Source organism: Macaca thibetana, chromosome 2 (genome assembly GCF_024542745.1).
Source record: "Macaca thibetana thibetana isolate TM-01 chromosome 2, ASM2454274v1, whole genome shotgun sequence".
Classification (NCBI taxonomy): Eukaryota; Metazoa; Chordata; class Mammalia; order Primates; family Cercopithecidae; genus Macaca; species Macaca thibetana.
In genome coordinates, this window is record NC_065579.1 from 40,933,192 (window position 1) to 40,956,199 (window position 23,008).

Here is a 23,008-nt window from a genome sequence, read left to right on the forward strand (position 1 = left end):
TGTATGCTGGCGCCTCCAAGGGCTGCTGGTGAGCTGTGAGATCAGCCCCGGGGCTGTAACCCCCACTATACACACATCCCCCAACATGCTTAAAAAGCTCATCTTCTCATTATTCCCCAGCATAATGAGGAAATATTACAGTCTTCACTTTATGTTCTGGCTGGCAGTTTTGCACTCTCAAAATGATTTTCTCATCCAGGTGTGGTGGCTCATTTCTGTAATCCCAGCACTCAGAGGCAAAGGTGGAGGTGGAGGAAAGAGGATTGCTTGAGGCTAGGAGTTCAAGACCAGCCTGGGCAACATAGTGAAATGCCATCTTTACAAAAGGAAAGAAACTATTTTATCTTAGGCATTTTGCCTCCAATTAGGACGTGCTGCCATCAGGTAGCCTATGGTGATGTCTTGGTTGTGAACCAGTAGTGCCAAGGTCAGGTTTTAGACATAGGAAAAGTTAACAGAAAACATGAAATGGCTTTTATGCTTAGTTGACCCATCATTTTATTTAAACTATGAAACACAGAAATAGAAACCAGCACTCTATGAGACAAATCGTGATGTAGCTTACGATTTATGTAAATGTAGCCACAACATAATGTCAGTCATTCCCATCAGTAGGGCGATTTAGGTTATCCCCTCCCCTGTCTCCCTGTTTCATTGCCTCAAGAGAAGCTATCCTGCCAGGCTATCCAGTGGCCAGGACAGTCACTGGGTGAGGCATGGCATCCCCATCCCCTCACCCACTAACCCTGCCACAACAGGCCTCCTCTGCCTCAGATCTGGGGCTAGGGAGGAGAGGGGCAGAGGAGAAGCAAAGCCCATTCTGACTTTGTCTTTCTGTCCTTCATTGTTTCAAAAGGCAACAGATTCCGGAAAAAAGCCAGAAGAAGAAGAAGAAAACCAAATGGCGGGGAGACCGGGCCACAGGCACCCACAAACTGCAATGTGTGATCTTGTGACAGGCCTGAGGCCCTGGGCACAGTGACTGTGGCCTGGCCATCCCTCGGGGCCCCTCCCCACCTAACTGCACTGAAACCATTTCTAACCACAACCCTTGGCCCAAGGACCTGGTACAGGAAGGGAGAAGGGTGAGTGGGCAGGGAGCAGACAGGGTCTGGCTTTGCTCAGAGGGCACGGGCTTTCCCACCTCTCACAAGAAGCAAGGAAGCTGCCTGTGAGCAGAAGCAGCATCCCAGTGCCCCTGGCCTCCCCATGTGTTGATTCAACCCAGTTCCTGCCCCTCTCTCGGTGGGTGTGCTGTTTCTTGTAACTACATAGTGTTGGTTTGATGTGGAAGTGTTTATCCACATACAAAGTACAAAACAAGCCATGAACAAGCTTCTTCCCCTTACCCCCCATCCACAGTGTCTGAGCTTGGATGTCTTTTATAGATTTTTAAATTATTTTAGTGATTGTTATTTTATTAAAGGGGTCTGGGCTCACTGCCTCGTGAAGTTTCAAGTGTTCAGCAGACCTCTCTGGTAACATATCTGGAATATTGTTGTTTTTTAACTGAGTTTTCCCATCAGTGCCAAAACTCAACTCAATCTGAAAGTAGAGTGACTGAGAGGACAGAAGTGAATGGGAACTGTAGCTGGAAGCCTCAGGCCATGGGTCAAACCTGGGAGGGAAAGAGACCCTACTCATGGCCTAGAAATGAGAGAAGAGAGAGGTATTTACCCAGAGGGTTTTCCTATGGTTGGGGATGCAAATATTAGAAAACAGATTGTATTTTGCTGAAGGGAGTGGCTGTCATGAGCATGTCAGTTCTAAAAGGGGTTTTCATTATCCTGGAAATGTATAAACTAAAGTAAGCTGATTGGCTTTGCAAACGTGTTCATTTGTTTTTCAGACAGTATGGGTTAAGTTCTCTGTCCTCCCCAGGGGTCTGAGGAGGCTCTGGGTTTCTCAGATCTGTCTCTTGCTGCTTTTTCACGTTGGCTGTGCTGCTTGGTGCCTCTCTGATATGAACACACTGACACGTCAAAGTAACCTAATGTGGACACCATGCAGAAAACTCCAGTTCATGCTGGATCTTAACCAAAAACGATTCAATACTCTTATCACTAAAACAGCACCAAGACCTGAAGCCATCTTCCCTTGGAGTTAACTGACTACCACTTCTGTAAGCCCAGTCAATGAGCAGACCCCTTCCAGTATTTGTAAAAGTAGTGCTGGTTGCCTTTTTGGCAATTTTTATTGACCTGTTGAATCTTGACTATAATATGATCTGACAAGTAAGGAAGGCTGGGCTGATGTGTGGCTCTCATACACCTTCCACAAGGGGGCAGTCTCCCCAGCTCCCTGATGATGCTCAACCCGCCCCACCCCCGCACAGGTGCTGCTGGTGTGAGCCAAAGACTGGAGTTTTTCCAGCTGGGGTGGGAGTGGAGTGACAACAGGAACAACGGTGTACCAAAGAAAAGGTCAGAATATAAGGCAGCACAGCTTTTGGTGACCTTATTTTCTAGATGTTACAAATCAGGTCACTATGCAAACTAGAATATCCTCAGCAGGTGGCCTGGCCACTCTGGAGAAAGAAACCCGAGGAAAGTGAGCACCCACCCGGATGCCAGGACACCTGGGTTCTGAAAATGCGCCGTGTTCCCACCTCGGCAAGATCACCAGCACTGAGGGGCCCAGCTGGAGAGTGATTCTGCTACAAAAGGAGATAGTTGAGACTTTTGTTTGTTGGAAATCAAACTTCTTATTTGACTAAATTGCCCCTTTTTCTGTTCCTAAAAGGAAGGATAAGAGAGAACATTCCAGATGAGGCACTTCAGAGTTTCCTTAGATCCTATAATGTTAAGAGGTATTTTAAACACTAAAAGGACAAAGCTCTTCCCAATCCTTATGCTTCCCTAAGTGGCATCTGCAGCAGGTACGTGTGTGTTTGATGGCAGCTGCAAACTGGAGGCGAGGCGGAGGAAAGGCAGGCAGGAAGAAGTGAGGATGGAAATGCTCAGAACTGAGAGCATGGCGGAGTAGGAGAAGAAGCCCTGCACACAGGGCGGTGTCCACGGCCAGAAAACTCCTGCTGGGCACCAACAACTACGAGCGTAACCCATACCCACCATGGAGCTCCCACTCCTCGACGGCACTGAGTGGGGTAGTCTCACTGGAAGCAGATCAGCTGACATAGAAGAGAGACCTTGGCCATAAAGGTGAGAAGACAGGCATTTCAACCACATGGTTGGGACAGAAGGGACAGTGCATCTGTTCATCCATCCTGCTCTTGGCTCACAGTTGAACTCCATAGTGCCTGAGAGAGACTAGTTAAGGGTGGGTCTTCTGTAGCCTCTGCTGTTGAGCCTCTGGTAAGCTTTCATCTCCCATGAACTCATTTCCCCATAAGTGAAATGAGTAAATAATGCCCCATTTGTAGAAGTGGGCCCTCATGACTGAGGTAGCTTCCAGATAGGCCAGAGTAAAGTGTAGAGTGTGCCCCGTGGCATCCCTCCATCATCTTCTCCATCATCATCTACCAGGGTCAGACTGGGAAACCTGGTTGGCCACGCCACACCATGACCGAGGAGCCAACTGGGACTTGTGGCTGTTTGACATCCTCATGTTCCCATTGGTCTTCCGGAGAATAGTGCTACCCTCACATCTCCTGGAGCACAGCCTTCCTGAAATGTCCTCACCCCATGCCTTTGCCATTGTGTGCTCTCAGATTTCCTCCACTATTTGACACCCTCTTTAGAAGGCTGCTTTTTTTTCCAGAGATAATCCTAGCCATCCTCTCCACTCGGGCTATGGCCACTTACTACCCGTGCACTTTGCCACACAGGGGACACCTGGATGGTTTCTCTTAGGACTTTTCCCACCTCCTTCTCATGACATTTGCTGTGGAGAATGCCTGGCTGGCCTCGTGGGGCCTGTCTCGCTTTGCCAGGAGACATGACCCACTAACGTGGCAACTCTAACCCAAAGGCCCCTCAGACATTACAGCAAATCCGGAGCCACAGACAGGTTCCCTGCATTGGTAGCCCATCGTGTTTGAAATTCCATGTCGAGTTTACTTGGAATGAAAGATACTTGAATTATTGTGCGCCCGGGAGTGCCCAGCTTCTGTTTCATAGTCTTAACAGGTGGCCATTGTTGTGAAACGAGAGTGATGCCTGAAGATCTCAATGATGTTTGAGCCTTTTATGTAACTTTCTATTAAGTCTTTGTATATCTCGACTGATTAATAAAGAAGAGAAACACGTACCTGTCTTATTTCCTTTTACTCCAATATTCCTGAAGTTTTGCTGAGAACATTGTGAGTTGTTGGTGTTTTGCCCGGAACATCCACCTCTTACAGAGCATGACCTTGGTCCTAACCAGATCTAAAGTAAGGAGGAGCCCACTGGTGGCCATGGGGTGTCTCCTTCCTGCGCAGAGCCGAAGGATGAAGGCAGGCTAGCACAGCATTTAGAGGCACTGCCTCTTGATGCTGGGCAGATCTGGATTTTAGCCCTGCTACTGACCTTTGTGTGCCTTTGGGCAAATGACCTGCCTTAGTCTTAAGCTGCCCTGCCTGTGAATGGGACAATAATGTGCACCTCGAAGTAGCTGGAGGACTAAAGCTAACGTAGGACTGTGGTGAGGAGCCCAGAAACGGTGCTCTTTGTCCAGGACACCTATTGGATTATGTCTGCCTGACATTCCTTTTCATGGAAACTGCCCTCTTCCCCCATCCTTGGGGTTACAGTCTTTGGCACAATGTGATTTCACTTCTTTGTTGATTAAATACGGCGGGTACTTGGCCAACTTGAACCTCTCAGGCTCCGTTTTCCAGGGAATACAAGCCAAAACCCTCTCTTGGTAGCTCTTATGGGCAACTCTAGCTGAAACATGTAAACCTGGGTGCTGGAGGATGCTTCTCATGCCCTCTGGGCTGGAGGCAGAGAAGGCTAGACTGCAGACTGTGGGGAGAGGCGATGTAGTGGACCACTCAGGCCTGTCTTCCTGCCCATTCGTTCTTTCCACACATATTTATTGGGCACTACTGTATGCTAGGCGTTGGGGTGGGTGCTGGGTATATGGTAGTGAACAAGGCAGTGGGTCTTAGGAACTGGTAAGTCAGTTCTTTCTCCTCTAGTTCTATATTAGTTTCATGTGGCTATTGTAACAAATTACCACAAACTTAGTGGCTTAAAAGAGAAATGTATTCTCTCACAGTTCTGGAGACCAGAAATCAAAACTCAGTATCACTGCCCTGAAATGAAGGTGCCAGGAGGGCCTTCGCTCCTTACCTCTCCCAGTTTCCGGTAGCTGCTAAAATTCCTTGGCATGTGGCTCCATCACTCCAGTTTTGGAGGCCAGCACCTCCATATCTTTTACTTCTCCATCTTCACATTGCCTTCTCTGTGTGTGTCAAATCTCCCTCACTCTCAGTTGATACTTCTTCCGTCACTACGTCACTGAGAAGGTTGAAAACAGCTGAACAGAATTTCCACAGACTTCTTTCACCCTCTCTGCCCCCTCTGCAGCATCTGCACCCACCTGCTCTGCCTTCTTAGTTGTTAGTGATGAACCCTCCATGCTCCTGGCTGAAGCCAAGCCCCTTCCTCGAGCAGTAGCACATACCAGGCATTATCCTGGCCTCTCACCCCTCCTCTGTAACACCAATTTTCCCCTCTACTGGATCTTTCTCATCTTAAAGAAAAACAAAACCTTCTTTTGACCCACTTCTTCAGCCAGATACCACTTGATTCTCTCCTCTCTTTTGTAAGAAACCATCCTTTTTTTTTTTTATTTTTTTTTTTGAGACAGAGTCTTGCTCTGTCGCCCAGGCTGGAGTGCAGTGTGATGATCTCAGCTCACTGCAACCTCCATCTCCCAGGTTCAAGCGATTCTCCTGCCTCAGCCTCCCAAGTAGCTGGGACTACACGCATACACCACCACACCCAGCTAATTTTTGTATTTTTAGTAGAGATGTGGGGTTTCACCATGTTGGCCAGGCTGGTCTCGAACTCCTGACCTCAAATGATCCACCCACCTCTGCCTCCCAAAGCGCTGGGATTACAGGCGTGAGCCATCACACCCAGCCCAGCAAGAAACCATCTTAAAAGCAATCTATGCTCACTGTCATGCATTCCTCTCATTTCTTTCTCTTTAAACTGCTCCAGGTAAGCTTTCACCTACCACTACATCACCACCACCATTCTCCAAGTCACCGGTGAATGGCCTCCATTTGGCTAAATTCAAAGACTGGTTCTCAGCCTTTTCATACTTGAGTTCCCTGCAGCAGTAACACAGTTGAACGCCCGCTCTTCCTCGTGAGACTTCCACTGGCTTCTAGGATGCTGCCATCTTTTAGTTTTTCTCCTTCACTGGTCACTTCCTTCTTAGTCCTTATCTTCCACCTAATCTGTTAACTTTGGAACACCCCAGAGCTTAGCCCTTGGTCCTCTTCTCTACCTACACTCACTTTCTTGATGACCTCATCCAGTCTTGAGGCTCAGATGCCTTTATCTGCTGTGGGCCTCCAGTTGTACCTCTCCAACTTGAAACTCTCACAAGTCCCACTCATATATCCAGCTGCCAAATTGATATCTCACTTGGATGTGTCAGGTACCCAGTCTCAAAAGTTAACAAGTCCAAAACGGAATTCCTCATTTTCACCCTCCCATACCTGCATCACATGTAGCCTTCCCCAGCTCAGCTCATGGCAACTCCATGCTTCCTGTTACTCAGGCCAAAAACTTTGGAGTTATCCTTCGTTCCTCTCTTTCTCCTGCATCACACACTCAACAAATCTCTGTTGACTCCAAAATATATCCAGAATCTGCCCATTTCTTGTCACCTCCACTGCTAACATTCCACCCTGAGCTGCCATCTTTCATGCCTATTTCATTCTTGTCTTTTTGCAGTTCATTCTCAACACAGCAGCCAGGAAATTTTTGGTAAAATGGAAGTCAAATTATGTCTCTGCTCTGCTCAAACCTCACACCCCGGTGGCTCCTCCATCTAATTTTTAAGATGTGTCAAAGAGTGGGCTATGCCACTGAACACTTAGTAATGGGCTGATGTTTATTAGCCACAAAAAAAGGATGGTCGAACATGTCCGTTCGTTCAGGCAGCACACACTTACTGAGCCCTGAGCCCCACATCAGGACTACAGAGAACATTAAAACCTGTGCCACACAGGGGTTCCCAGCCTCATGAGGATGATGAGCTGTGGGGATCTGTGCATTAAGAGGAATGCTCTGACCTGGAGGAGCTCCCATAAATCTTGGTCCCTTATAATCCTTGTACTCAGTAGATGAAGAGGGTGTTCATTGACCAGATGAAGATTTTAGCCACATTTTGGGCCCACTACTTCCATTACTTTTGAAGATTGAAGGTTTCCCTTTCTCAAGGATCCCAGATTCCCAGGTCCATACCAGGACTATTTTAAAGTCCTCTTTCATCTCCGCACACTTCTAAAGAGGCTGTGAACCGAAGTTCCCAGGTGTCACAGATGTCAGCATTGTCATCACCCAGGAGCTTTCTGGAAATGCAGAGTTTTGGGCCCTGTCCCAACCTGCTGAGTCAGGATCTGCATCTTAACAAGATCCCAGGAGAGTTGTGGGCACAATGAAGACTGAGTAGCCACTGGCCCAGAACATCAGGCCTGGAATCGAAATGAAATCCAGCCCTGGACTCACTGTTCCTCAAGATCTGGTTCAGCTTCATCCAACCAGAGGAAGCTTCCTCTGCATTCATTTGATGACAAAAAGTTCACTCCTCTGCCTTTAACAGCTGCAAGAGTCTGCCCAGCGAGGAGGAGGCAGTGAGCTCCAAGTGCCCGCCCACAGTCAGCTTCCCTTAATTATGGGAAGTTTTCACACAGAGGCAAGTGGGCTCCCAGTGTGCTTCTCCAACACTTGCATTTTGGTTAAAATGTGCACAACTATGGTAAATGTAAAGAACAAGAAAAAAATCTAACTGCCGAGAACTCTTAGGGACTCTGAGTCCCTAAGCACTCGGAAAGGTGGGCTAATCTGTGCAAGCTGGATTTTCACTTAGCATAGCTGCTGGGCTTCCGCATCATCCCAAATAGCTCATTACCATGCTAATATGGAAATTTAAATATAAAAAAGGAAAGCTGGGTTTATACCAAGGCAAGAACTGACAGATGCTTTCAGTGGAATGTACATCCTGGCAATTATGTGCTAAACCATTAGCTCTGACTCAAATCCAGCTTCCTAGTCTGTCATCAGCCCTGCGCCTGGGCTAATGAGCAGAGGTGAAATCACTGGATAAGTGGCTCTCAAAATGTGACCCTCAGACCAGCAGCTTCTGTATCCGGGGAGTTTGCTAGAAATGCAAGTTATCTGGTCCCACCCCAGACCTAATGAATCAGAAATTCTGAGGTGAGGCACAGCAATCAGTGTTGAACAACCTTCCCAGGAGACTCTGTTGCACCTTAAAGTTTGAGAACCACTTAATTAGATAAATTTAGGTAAAAATAAAAGTTCTTACCACCGGAAGGTAAATTGCGGCTGGGCTTGTTCTTATCTACAAGACAGCTGCTGGCTCTCTGGGCAAAGTTGTCCGGGTACTTCTTCCTTCCTTCATCTGATTCATGAGGACCCCTCAAGGTCTGGAACTGTTATCGGAAAGGGGTTCCGATCCAGACTCCAAAAGAGGGTTCTTGGATCTTGCACAAGAATTCAGGGCAAGTCCAGAGAGTAAAGTGAAAGCTAGTTAAATAAGAGAGTAAAGGAATAAAAGAATGGCTAATCCGTAGGCAGAGCAGCCGCAAGGGCTGCTGGTTGCCCATTTTTATGGTTATGACTAAATGTGTAACGCACATGACTCCCTCTTCTCCACCCTTGCTGTGGTTAACACCCCCTGCCTCTCTGGCCCTCAACACCCTGGTACAAAACCAGCGAAGAGCAGAGAAAATTCAGGGTGCTGTGGCAGCTCCAGGAATACTTGGAAACCCATCGCTAGGATGGGAGGCCAGCTGGGCAATGGGAGCAGAGGAGAGACGGGAGGGATGTCAAAAAAGCACTTGAAGGCAAATGCCATCGACTCGAATTTGAATTTGTAACCACCTAGACTAGTGGTTCGCAACTCGGACTGTATAACAGAATCACTCAGGGAGCCTGGAAAATAATTCTGCTGCCCGGACCACTCCTTCAAAGAGTCTGGTGCCATTGGTCTAGGTTGGGGCCCGGACATCAAGACTTTAAGGCTTCCCAGGTGATTCTGCTGTGCAGCCAGAGCTGAGACCACTAGCTGGGCTGCATTTTAATCTCATTTCCTGAATACCATGCCTTTCAGTGATCACGGGTTAATCAAAAAACAGCTGCCTGGAGTAGCCACTGTCTATAAAGCCACTCCTATAAAGGATCAGTTTCCCAGCCCTTGATGTGTAAATGGACACTTGACCATAGTGGATTCTTATGTTTTCATTAAAGTGGGACCCATCAGAGCCTGGCTTGATTTGTTGGTTTTCTGGTCACAGTCTACTGTGATATCTCATTTGTCCACATCTCTTCCATTTTTATATCTATGGCCCAGGGAAGGGTCTGGTGATACAAAGTTAATACTGAACGTTTATCAAATGAATAATAAGTATTACAGATCTCAGCAGGGGCGTCCATGCCTTAAAACCTAAATAAAGTTGGCTCAAACTATCCTTCTCCATTCCCAAGCCTATGGTTTGTGGCCATCCCAAGGCCCACTGAAGACTTCACACAGTTCTTGAAAGTCAGGTTCTCACAGGGACCTCCACTTCTGTCCATTTCAGTCTGACGTTCAGCCCCTGCCTCAGTTTCTACAAAGAAAACTCACTCTCAATAAACATTCCTAGCCAGGTGCAGTGGCTTGCACCTCTAATCCCGGCTCCTAGGGAGGCTGAGGCAGGAGGACTGCTTGAGCCCAGGAGTTTGAGACCAGCTTGGGCAACCTAGCAATACCCTGTCCCTTGAAAAAATAAATAACCATTCCTGAGTTTTGCTGAGGGACTTGGGGGTCCCCGGGATGGTCCCTCTGCTGTCAGGGCCTCTCAATTGGCCTTCACCCCATACCAGACCCTCTACCAACCTGTCTTCTCCAGCACCAGCCACCCAATGGGGTAAACACCCATCCCTTTAGATTCTCTAAACCTCATTTGCTTTCTTTAGCCATAATCCCATAATCTCTTCCTAGAATGAAATTTGGTTTCAGCTCTTAATAGGATGGCCAAAACCTTCAGTTGGCTGAGGACCGAGGAGTTTCCTGAAACACTGGTCATTCATTGCTAAATCCAGGACAGTCCCCAGCAAACCAGGACCATTGGTCACCTTAGTGATAAGAATAAAATTTTCACCTTGTTCTATAATAATGGTACTAAGAACTATAAATTAGCTGGTGGTTCTCAACCTAGCAATCATCATCATCATAATTACCTGGGAGTTAAAACATAGGCTTTTATGATTTAGCAGGTCTGGGGCCTGAGAAATTGCATTTCTTACAAGTTTCCAGTTGATGTGATACTACTAGCCTGGGACCACACTTCAAGAACCCTGAATTAGGTAACCCACATTACACATTCAACAGAGGACTTGGCATACAGTAAATAAATGCACAACAATAACTAGTTATCAGCTAACATTTTGTTGAGTACTTACTGTAAACCAGGCACCCTGCTATTTCTGCATATTACCTTATGGCTTCCCTGTGAGGTAGGTGATGTGATGTTTGTTTTACAGAAAGGGAAACTGAGGTCCAGGGACAGCCAGAAGTGACTGAGCCTGCATGTGCACCGAATTCTGACTTGGAAGCCCATGCTCCATTCACCAGCAACCCCGCCACACTGAGGACTGAGCTAGTCCCAGGTAGCTGCCCTGCCCCTTTTTAATTTTAACTTTGTTTGAGGAAAATCTCTCAATGCATCTCCCACATCCCTGCCTTCTTCCAAGTGAGCTGAATGCAGATCAACTTCCTCTGCATGACTCAACAGCAGCATTTTGAACTTCAGTGACAGTCATTTTCCAGAGTGTCTGCTCTGGGCCTCCTCCAGGGGCAGCCTGAGCTGTGGCCTTGGACACCACCTCCAGTTCTGTTCCTCCAGTTGCCTTTCCCAGCTCCATCTGAGAAGTCGAGGCTGGGACAACCCAGCAGTTAGCCCAGTGAATGAGACCCAGGAGGCCTCCTGTGTAGTCTGGGGTCCTCTGGACTGCAGCCCAGGAGAGCACCCACAGCCAGGAGCCCCCTCGGCCCTGACCTTGGCCTTGCTCCCTCGGAGTCAGCCTGGTGGCTGAGGCTGCTGGAAATGGACCGTGTGATGCAAGGCACAACCACTGACTTTCGTGTTAATATAACAGTTCTTCCCCACCACCCGTCCTCCTCCAAACCATCCAAACTTTTCGTTCCTTCTTTGTGGCTGGCATTGCTGAGATTTCTGGTGTTATTGGTGCAGAGGATGTGTGGAGTGCAGTAAGAACACAGGCTGCCTAGGTCTGGCCCAGCAATGCTGCTAGCTGATGACCTTCGGTAACTTGTCCAAGCTCTCTATGCCTTGATTGCCTCATTTGTCAAATTGGGTTGATGATAACGTACTTATTTTAGGGATATTTAGCTATTTTTGAATTAGATACAGTCATGTGCCACATAAGTCAAGGGCAGACCACATATTCAAAGGTAGTTCCATAGATTAAAGTACCCTATTTTTACTGTCGTTTTTCTATGTTTAGATACACAAATACTTGCCATTGTCTTACACTTGCCTACAGTATTCAGTTCAGTAACATGTTGTCCAGGTTTGTAGCCTAGAAGGAGTAGGCTACAATTTAAAATTTAAATTTAAAAATTACATTTAATTTAAAATTTTAAATGTTCAAAGCCATAGAACCATGGTGTATAGTAGGCTCTACTCTCCAGGGTTGTGTAGGTGCACTCTATGATGTTCACACAATGATGAAATCACCTAAGGATGCATTTCTCAGAACATATATCCATCATCAAACAACACATGACTGCATATACTTTCAACATAGTGGCTGACACATCGAAACTCTATTTAAATGTTAACCAGGATTCCAAAATCAAATCCGTAAATGCTTCTGGAGTGCCTGCTAGTGACTCCAGCCACCATTGACTCAAACAGCACGTACCAGTCATTGTGCTTTGCATGCGTCACGTCATTTAAGGCTTGGAGGAGCTAGGTGACTTGCCCAAGCACACCCCGCTTAGTTAGTGGGGTGCTTGTCTCCCAGGCCAAGCTGGCCTGTCCAGCGGTACCCCCTCTGCCTCCCTTGTGGGGCAGGCCCTGAGCTGAGCATTCAGCAAGGAGGCTTAACCTCCCCCATCCTCTGACCATAGCCCCTGCCCTGCCACCTCTCCCCTGCCTGCCTCACTTCCCCTTCCCTCAGATGATCCTTACCCAACAGCCTCCTGTTGCCCTTTCCTCTCCTGGGTCCCAGGACGACTCTGAGCTCTGCTCTTGCCCAGCTCCCCTTGTTAATCAAAACAGATTCAGCCTTCACAGGAAGCAATTTGGCATCTGGTATCAAGAGGCTTAAAATCCTCTTTCCTAAAAATGCCATTCCTAGGACCCTCTCCTAAAGAAGTAATCAAAGATGCAAAGAATGATGAACGAAGGTGATCTTCACATTCATAAGATACAAAACGTTAAAAGATCTAAGTGAGCAATAATTGGAGAATGATTAAACGATGCTGTACCCATGAAGGATTATACCACAAATGTGAACAGCAGAAGAAATGTTTGTTCCTGCGTTTTCATCATCCCTAGATAGTAGTGTCTTTTCAAAAATCTTTGCTTAATGGAAACACAAAAGATGGGCATCTAGTTTCTATTTTATTTTTATTTCTTTGACCCCCAGTGGACTTTTGAAGACTTGTCAATTTTTATTCCTTATAGAAACTGCCAATTTATGCCCTCTTCAATTTTCTGTTAATTTCATTTTTCTTATTTATTGGTTTTATGTATTCAGTTTATTGACCACTTATATGTCATATTTATTGCAAAAATTTCCCTTAGAATGTAGTTTCCTCTTTCATTATATTACTGATTTATTTTTATACTATAGATGTTTAAAATTGTAAATGTCCAAAGCTATTATTTACTCCTTTATGGTTTTTTCTTTGGTACAATGCTAAATGAGCCTTTCTCGTCCAAGTATTATTATTATTTCCTTCGAATACCTTTAGGGTTACACTTTAAAATTTTTTTTTAATGTTTCTTTTAGAGACCAGGTCTCACTCTCTTACTCAGGCTAGAGTGTAGTGGTGATCATAGCTCACTGCGGCCTTGAACCCCTGGGCTCAAGCAATCCTCCTGCCTCTGCCTCCCTAGTAGCTGGTACTACAGACATGTGCCACCACACCCAGCTTTTTTTTTTTTTTCCTTAAAGACGGGTCTCACTATGTTGCCCAGGGTGGTCTCCAGCTCTTGGCCTCAAGGGATCCTCCCACCTCAGCTGTTCACAGTGCTGGGGTTACAGGCATGAGCCACCATGCCTGACCCAGATGACTTTCTATTCATAAAATAAGGGAATGGAATTGTCTATACCTCATGCCATTATATTGAAGATTAAGTAAACTAACTTATGGAAAGCTTTAGAAACAATAACTGGCACATAGTCATTTCTCTGTCATTGTTAGCCTATTATTAATGTAACTTTAATTCACTGGAAATTTATTCTGGAGTGAGGTGTGAAGGATGTTTTAACTTTGTGTTAAGCCAGTTGTCCCCACACCACTTTTTCAATAATATGTCCTGACCTCATCAAAAAGCCTGTGGCTGGAATGCAATATTTTGCTGATTCTGAGCCTCATGGGGAATTCCCTTTACAGAGCTATGAGCTGGGGAGGAGGCTATTCCCATTCCCTGCTCATCCTCTCACTAGTACTCTCCCCTATGCTAAGTTCACCATGGATTTCCTAAGGATAGGGTGTGGAGCCAAACACCCTCAGCCTGACTATTCTCTCCTTTCCCAGCCCAAGTTCAGGGTGTCAAAGTCAAAATAAAAGGATAGAGATAAATCTCTAAATTTAACATTTTATTTGGGAAGCAAGAATTGCAATTCAGGGCATATGCACAGATCCCATGATCTTCAGTACTTCAGAAGAACAAAAAGAAGGTTAGAGATTTTATAAAAAGGAGAAATGGCTGGATGTGTTGGCTCACACTTGTAATCCCAGCACTTTGGGAGGCCAAGGCCGGCAGATTGCTTGAGCACAGGAGTTCCAGACCAGCCTGGGCAACATGGTGAAACCCCATTTCTACAAAAAATTTAAAAATTAGCTGGGCGTGATGGTACACACCTATAGTCCCAGCTACTTGAGAGGCTGAGGTGGGAGGATCGCCTGAGCCCCAGGAGGTTGAGGCTACAGTGAGCCATGATCATGCCACTGCACTCCAGCCTGGGAGACAGTGAGACCCTGTCTCAGGGGGAAGTTCTGATTGGTGAGTGGTGGCAGTGGTTAAAACTAGTCTTAGAATTAACAGCAGGCTGTTTCGGTAGCCATTAGACAAAACTGGTTTCCGTTTACAAAAACAGCCAGTTTCAGCAGCCAGGCTTGCAGAGAATTACATTTTTGGAGCAACGTTATATTCCCTGGGTGTGTTTTCCCCCAGACTCTCTACTCTGATTTAGTTGGGTATGACAAGAACGATACAATTTGTACGACCAATTTTCACAAGAGTTTTTTAATCCTCAGTCCTTCCACAAACCCTCCTCCTTTTTCTTTCACTTTCTCCCCTGGGGCTACTGAGATCCCATTTTCTCTAACCACCCTGGTGCCACAGCCCACGGAATCTGCTGAGTCAAGGTCAACAACGAACCCCCCTGCAACCCCCAGGCCAGGTCAGCATGCCCAGGTAGGAGCCAAGAGGAAAACAGTGCCTCCATCCTGCACTGGGTGGTGGTCATGGGGGTAGGGTGCTCCCTTCCCTTTGGGAAACATCCAGCCAGGCTTTCTCACCATTGTCCGCCAAACTTACTTGTCTTCCCAAGTAAGGGCGAAACCTCCATCTGAAGCTCAAGCAGTGTTAATGCCTCACCCTTCCTAACACCCACCTCTGCAAGGAAGTTCTTCAGACATAACACACATTTTTGCAAGGGGCATAGTATCAAAGATTAGGAAAGGAGATGGATGATGCCTCTTTTTCTTAGGCAAAGAGCTGAAATGCACCTTTTTGAGTGAGGGCTCACTATGTGCTGGGCAGGGCTAGGTGACTGCACAGCCCGGGGGGGAACTGTTGTCATGACATTTGTGTGAGGGGCACCTGCTGGTCCTCACAGCAGCCAAGGTACATGCTGAGAATCCTCACTGCATCCCGATGGGGACAGTAAAATTCTTCAGAGGAAGAAGCTGAGCTTCAAGTCGAGGACTCGGACCCAAGTGTGTCTGATCCATTCCATGCCAACCCTAGACAAGGATCAGAGGACATTTCCTCACCATGTGGCCTTGGGCAAGTTATTCCAATTCTGTTGGCCTGGGTTCCCTCTTCTGAAAAATGGACATCCTACCTACCTTTTGGGTTGTGAAGATTAAATGAGTTAACACATTCAAAGAGCTTAGAATAGTAGCTGTGCTCGCTCCTTCACAGTTGCTTTAAAGAAAATATTTAAGCATTATCAGCATTATTACTGTAGCAGCAGCAGCAGCAGCAGCAGCAATTATCCCCGCTGAGGTTTCCCTGCCAACCCAACACCTGGGAAGCAGGAGCAGTGCCCCTCTCGTCCACCAGATGGCAGCATCGCAGAAGAGACGGGCCCTCTCTAGCTGTCTCTGCGCGCACGATTTGTAGGGAAGTCCTCCAGCTTCCCCAGAGGCCCGGGAGAGAACCAGCACCTCCTCCAAAGCAGGATATCAAAGGTCAGGCTCCTTCACCCACCGGCCCCTGTTCTCGGTCCAGCTCTCTAGGACTTCCTGCCCTAGGACTGCCCATACGCAAATAAATGTGCACCTTGGGGGCCCAGGGTCTGGATCTCGGGAAGTTCCCCATTTGTATTTGCCACATGCTTTGCACAGCAGCAGGCCGAGGAACCTTCTCAGGAACTGTCTGATGAACTCTCTGGGTCTAAACCTGCCCAACGAAGGCCCAGCTCTTTCTGGGTGCTTCCTGTTGAAAGCCACCCCAAACCCCTCCCAGCTGACCTCCAATGCCTTCCAGGGGTTGGCTGCTCCATCTGCTTCCGGCCTTCCACGTAGACACAAGGACTGTGGGGTCTCCAGGAAGGGCTTTCAGAAAGGCTCTCTTGGTTCCATTTTCACAGGATCCATACACACACACACAGTCCTACCACGGCCTCTACCTTGGGAGACCCCAAACCCTGACTTCTGGCCTCTGGCCTGCTCACTTGCACCTGGCATTGGCCATGTCAGGTGCGGGCCTGCTGCCTTAGATCACAGATGGAGCTTATTAAAAGGATGGATTCCAAAGCCTCACCTAGGGTCAGTTGTCCTCAAAGTGCTGTTCCAGGACAAGGGCAACACATCTCATGGGAACTTATAGGAAATGCAAATTCTCCCCACACTCCCACTGAATCTGAAACCCTGGGTTGGGGTAGAGCAAGCTGTGCATTAATACACCCTCTAGGTGAAGCTGCTGTGCAGGAAAGTACAAGACCCACTGGCCTGCCCTCTTCCCTTCTTCTGTGGCTGCAGGATTCATCTCCGCGGATGGTGCCAAATCTCTCCCTCCAGCACTCCGGTGGGTCTAACTCATCATCTCCAAGAGTGATGTGGTTGGTGGGTGATGTAGTGCACCACCTGACACAGTTGTGGTCCATATTTTTCCAATATGATGGTGCTCAAAGCTCTTCTGGTCTTAGTTTTTAATCTCGATGAAAATATGTAATATTTTCATTACAGTTGCTTAGCAAATAGAACCCTGACTTGTGACAGCTGATTCCAAAAAATATCAAGTTACACAAGCTATCTTGTTTCCAACAACTGTAATATTTTTCTCCTCCAAGGCAAGAGGAGACATTGAGTTGATCCTGTTATAGAGGGGAGAGGAAGAGATGAAGATCTCCACACACACGTCCATATGTAGGCACACATGCATGCACACACATGCATGCACACACATGCAATGTCACTGAGAGCCCCTGCTCTGAGGACGGACCAGGGCTGGGATGGGAGCAGCTGTGGTACCTGGAGGATTGAGAGGTACAGCCCATACTTTAGGAAGCTCACAATCTCAAATGGACAGATATGTTTTTGGCAGAAAGTGTGAACAGTTAATTCCCTTCCCTGCCACTCCCCTCCAAGAAAAGAGTTTCACGGAACTCAGAATTACTCCCCCATATGCAGAGTAAGGGAGAAAAGACAGACTTATTTCCTGTGAAAATGGATCTGGTGGCATCATGTAAACAAGTCTCTTTTGATGCTGGAAGCTGCTGGAAAATAAATTTTTGTAATTACAAGTAAACTTGTATGTTTCTCAGAAACTGTCAATCAAATTGTCATGATTCTATAAATAGAAGTGTAGTGGATTGAATAGTGGCCCCAAGAAGATGTTGACCTAAAAGGAAGAAGCTGAGGCAAAATTAATATAAGTAGAGAGTGTATTTGGGCCCAGCTTGAGGATTGCAACATGGAAGCATAGATTCAAGTTGCCCTGAATACACACTCCAATTAGCAGCAATTACAAGTGGATTTTTAAAGGCAAAATAGGATACAGAGAGTGGACTGTACAAAGTTGTTTGTCAGGAATGAAACCACCTTTGCAAAAATTATAACAGTAAGAAAATTACGACTGTGAAAGAGATCTGACCTAACCAACCTCCATTTTTCCCTTTTACCTCCAAACTGCCCTTAATCATTCCTGGACTTGGACTAAGCTAACTTCGGAAGACATTTCGTTTCTAGTTTAAATTATAACAGCCTTTGCCCAAAAGTAAACCACTTTAGTAAAACTAATGAAAGACCACCAGGTTAAGAGGATGAGGGGAACCTGACTTCTGCTAAGGTGTAGATGTAAACAATTACTAGCCATTATTCTACAGGTGACAAGAATTGCAACTTCCCCAGTTACTCCTGCAGATAACATCACTCTTATAGAACCTAAGATTGGCCTTTTGAGATGTCTTTTCAGGTTTGCATTTCTGACAACTGATGGCTCCACCTAAACCCTCCAACTGGTCCTGTACCCACCACACCCCCCGGAAGCTGACTGAGCATGCACAAAGACCACTTTCCACACCCTGATGATTGCATCCCCAACCTATCAGCAGCACCCATTCCCTGGCCTGCCAAACTATCTTTGAAATATCCTAGCCTCCGAATGTTCAGAGAATTGATTTAAGTAATAACTCCATCTCCTGTATTGTGTGGCTGGACTCATGTCAATTAAACTCTTTCTTTATTGCAATTCCATAGTCTCAGTGAATTGGTTTTGTCTGTGTAATGGGCAGAAAGAACCCATTGGGTGATGACGGGAATTCTCATTGGCTTACAGAAATAACATTGATTAATGATTGGTTATGCATTGTTAAGCTATGGAGTGCGGTTATAGGGTAATTTATAGCTACTTGTGGCCATAGCAAGTAGTTTCAAGAGATGAATGTCAATGAAAAGAGCCAAACTCTGTAAAATATTTAAAGAGATTTATTCTGAGCCAGATATCAGTGACCAAGGCCCATGACACAGCCCCAGGAGGTCCTGAGAACGTGTGCCCAATGTGGTCAGGCTGCAGCCTGGTTTTATATGTTTTAGGGAGGCATAAGACATCAATCAATACATGTAAGGTATGCATTGGTTTGGTCTGGAAAGGTGGAACAACTTGAAAGGAGAAAGCTTACAGGTCACAGGTGGATTCAAAGATTTTCTGATTGACAATTGGTTGAAAGAGTTATTATCTGAAAACCTGCATTTAATAGAAGGGAGTAACTGGACTAAGAGAAGGGATTGTGGAAAGCAAGGTTCTTATTATGTAGACAAAGCCTCCAAGTAGCAGGTTTCAGAGCAAATAGCTGGTAAATATCTCTAATCAGAACTAAAAAGGTGCCAGACAGTTAATTGCTCCTGGATCAGGAAAAGACCTGGAAAGGAAAGAGGATTCTATAGAATGTAGATTTTCCCCACAAGAGACAGCTTTGCAGGGTCATTTCAAAATATATGAAAGAATCCGAGCATGGTGGCTTGTGCCTGTAATCCCAGCACTTTGGGAGGCCAAGGCAGGTGGATTACCTGAGGTCAGGAGTTCAAGAGCCGCCTGACCAACATGGCAAAACCCCATCTCTACCAAAAATACAAAAATTAGCCGGGTGTGGTGGTGGGCACCTGTAATCCCAGTTACCTGGGAGGCTGAGGCAGGAGAATCACTTGAACCAGGAGATGGAGGTTGCAGTGAGCAGGGATCATGCCATTGCACTCCAGCCTGGGCAACAAGAGAGAAACTGTCTCAAAAAAAAAAAAAAAAAAAAAAAAAAAAGTCAAAGAAATACCTTTTGGGGTAAAATACTTTGATTTCTTTCAGGGCTTTTATCTGTCATGTGATGCTGTACTAGAGTCAGTTTGGAATTTGGTAACTTATTGCTACAAAGAGTCTGTTTTGTCACTCTTAATATCTCTTTTTTAAGGTTAATGCTGGTTGGCTGTGCCTGAATTTCAAAGAGAGGAGGGTATAGTGAGGCATGTCCGACCCATCCTTCCCATCATGGCTTGAACTAGTTTTTCAGGCTGACTTTGGAATGCCTTTGGCTGAGAGGAGGGATCCATTCAGTTGGTTTGGTAGCTTAGAATTTTATTTTTGGTTTACACATACATAGCTCAAAGTGGGGAGTAGGGAGTGATTGCTGTCTTATTTTAATGCTTCCCTGGGCCTAATAATTTCAGAGCTCACATTTCTTAGCTGATAGTCCTTTTCTTTCCTCAAAAATATGCCCAGATCCTAACCTGCAGTACCTAGGAATGTGACCTTATGTGGAAATAGAGTCTTTGCAGATAGAATTAAGGATCTCAAGATGAGATCATCCTGGATTTGTGGTGGGCCCCAGATCCAATGACTGGTGTTCTTATAAGAGAAAGAAGAGAGAAATTGGAAACACACAGAGCAGAATGCCTTGTGAAGACAAAGGCAGGTGTGGCAGTGATGCGTCTACAAGCCAAGAAATGCCAAGCATTGCCAAGCCACAGAAGCCAGGAGAGAGGCATGGAGTGGGTTCTCCCTCAGAGCCTCCAGAAGGATCCATGCTGCCAACACCTTGATTTTGGACATCTGGTCTCCAAAACAGAATAAATTTCTGTTGTTTTAAACCACCCAGTTTGCAGTAATTTGTTACAACAATCCCAGGAAACTAACCCAAGAACATGATGTGGTATTTTTTTGGCAACAAATTGTAACCTGAGGAGTTCTTCCAGCCTGCTGCACAAAGAAAGACCACGGCATTGCAGTAAAGAAACAGTTTAGTAGACATGAGGCTGGCCATACCACGTGGGAGATGGAGTTAGTACTCAAGTCAATCTCATCCAAAGCTCCTTTCTCAAAGGCAGTCCAGGGGAAGGGGTGGGGGTGGCTAGGCTTGCTGCTGATTGGTTGCAGTAGGGATGAAATTATAAGGGGTGAAAGCTGTCCTCCTGGGCACTGAATCACTTCTGGGTGGGGGCATAGGAGCAGACTTGGCGGTTCCAGATGGAGCCATGGGTATCAGACATGCAAAAAACCTGAAAAGGTATCCCAAAGGCAAATCTACAATAGTGGTGTGATCTGCAGGAATGGCTGATGATCTATTTCTACACCTTAGCAGAATCAACCTCCTCTCTGCCCCCTGTCTGATGGTCTTTCATTAGCTTTACAAAGGTGGTTGAGTTTTGAGGAAGGCTATCATCATTTAAACTATAACCTAAACATCTCTCAAAGTTAGCTGGGCCCCAAAGCCCAGGAACAATTAGGGAAGGGCAAGATGGGTGCCAGGGGGCGGGGGCGGGGTTAACTCAGCTCACTGTTATAATTTTTCTCACTCTTATAATTTTCCAAAGGTGGTTTCAAAATTTGAAAGTCTAGAAAGAAAATAGATGATTCTCTGATAACATTTTATATTGCCAAACATGACTCAGAAAGAGGTAGAAAACTTGAACAGTTCAGCAACAATAGAAAAACCTGGAAAATGTGTTAAAGATTTATCACTTCATAAAGTACCAAGCTGAGATTATTTTACAGCTAAATTTTACTTAACTTCCCCAAAGAAACAATTCTCTTACTATTCAAACTATAAAAGACTAGAAAGAAAAGTCCCAAAGTCATTTCATAAGACTAGAAATATCTTAGCATCAAAGTCTGGTAAAGCAAGCCGAGAAAACAAATGAGAAATTTCACTTATAAAAATAGATGTAAACATTAAAATATAATAGTAATAAATCTGACAGCATATGAAAGGAATAATCTGCCACATCAAAAGCAGTTCTTCCTCATATCTGAGTTTTGGCTGAAGCCCCTGAGGAAAGAAAAATAACTCTGAGCAGTGCGAGCTATGTGAGGTTTGCAAAATTCACTAGGCCCAGTGAAACATGAGTAGGGGGCTTCAGTCACACAGAGTGGGTGGGTGTGTGCCTCCACGCCCTGCCGGGGCGATTGTTTAAAGGCATTTTGTTCCTAACTAGCTGCCTCGTCCATTAATTTTCATGTTCTTGGAATTTGTGATAACAAAAAACTGTGAGTGTATAGCAGTCAATCAGTAGCTTATGTTATTTTAATGTAAATTCTTGGTTAACAACTTACGAACTGCCCCTTCTTTTCCTTTAAAAACCTACTAGTCGGCTGGGCTGGGCGGGGTGGCTCATGCCTGTAATCCCAGCACTTTGGGAGGTCCAGGCGGGCAGATCATGAGGTCAGGAGACCGAGACCATCTTGGTTAACACGGTGAAACCCTGTCTCTACTAAAAATACAAAAAATTAGCCAGGTGTGGTGGCGGGCACCTGTAGTCCCAGCTACTTGGGAGGCTGAGGCAGGAGAATGGCGTGAACCTGGGAGGTGGAGGTTGCAGTGAGCCGAGATCATGCCACTGCACTCCAGCCTGGGTGACAGAGCGAGACTCTGTCTCAAAAATAAAATAAAGTAAAGTAAAGTAAAATAAAATAAAATAAAATAAAATAAAATAAAATAATCCAGTAGTCACTGCTGCTAATCAGAGCATATATTCAGGGCAACTTGAATCTATGTTCCTGGGTTGCAGTCCCCAATTTTAGCCCAAATAACTCTCTACTTATATAAAATTTGCCTCAGTTTTTTTTTTTTTTTTTTTTTTTTTTAGTTCAACACCCCAAAGACCAAGAACAAGAGCCAGCTTGTCAAGCCCTCCCATTCTTGAGGGAGACAGCTGGCCTCTGTGCCAGCCCAAGAGGGCCCTCCAGACCCTGAGGTTTCCTTCAGATGCTGAAGAGTGAGAGTGAGGACGTCTTTGGATAGCGTTGTCAGTGAGCATACTCCATCTGGCCTTCTGCCTCCCCTCCCATCTCAAGTCAAAAGAGGGTCTCCTGAGACCTGAGGGACAGAAGAACTGATACAAACTCAAGGTGAGAGGCTGTGGCTGGAGCTGCCCCTCTGTGATGGCAGATCGTGGGTGAGGACTGTCTGAAGGAAGGCCTGCATTTCCAGCCTTCACTGGGTAACAGCGTGTGCATATTTCCTGTGGGCGCCATGGAAGGGAGTGGTATTTAGTAGGGATCCCCACACTTGGCCAAAGGAGGCTGAGGGAGAAGTCTACACTGCCAACTTGAGGGGGCATTGCCTGGATCAAAGGTTCTGTAAGAGAGGGAGCCTCAGTGTTGGGGAGTGGGCTCCCCTCAGTAACTATAAGTGCAACACCCACTGAGGGTGCCAGCACCAACTAACAGTGGCACCAAACTAGTAGGGACTTCCTGCTCTTCATCTCTGCTCTCTCCCAGAGGGCCCCTGTGATGGTTAATTCCATGTGTCAACTTGACTAGGTCAAGGGGTGCCCAGATAGTTTGTAGCACTTTTTTTTTAGTGTATCCCTGAGGGGGTTTCAGGAAGAGATTAGCATTTGCATTGGTAGACTGAGTAAAGCAAATGACCCTCCCCACTGCAGTGGGGCATCATCCAATCTATTC

At 46.1% G+C, this 23,008-nt stretch overlaps 2 protein-coding genes across 6 annotated transcripts in view; both read left to right on the forward strand.

Moving 5' to 3' along the window:
• The window catches only part of MRAS (muscle RAS oncogene homolog), a 325,869-nt gene extending 321,660 nt beyond the window's left edge, over nucleotides 1–4,209 (forward strand). For 4 of the 5 annotated variants that reach the window (XM_050779738.1, XM_050779736.1, XM_050779737.1 and 1 more), the window contains one exon: nucleotides 857–4,209. In XM_050779738.1, the coding sequence (XP_050635695.1) occupies nucleotides 857–956 (100 nt within the window). In that variant the 3' untranslated portion in view covers nucleotides 957–4,209. The remainder of the gene's footprint in view (nucleotides 1–856) is intronic. The other variant, XM_050779740.1, reaches the window with a different exon arrangement.
• FAIM (Fas apoptotic inhibitory molecule) overlaps nucleotides 1–23,008 on the forward strand; it is a 296,369-nt gene that overhangs the window by 54,610 nt on the left and 218,751 nt on the right. The gene's annotated exons all lie outside the window — the stretch shown is intronic.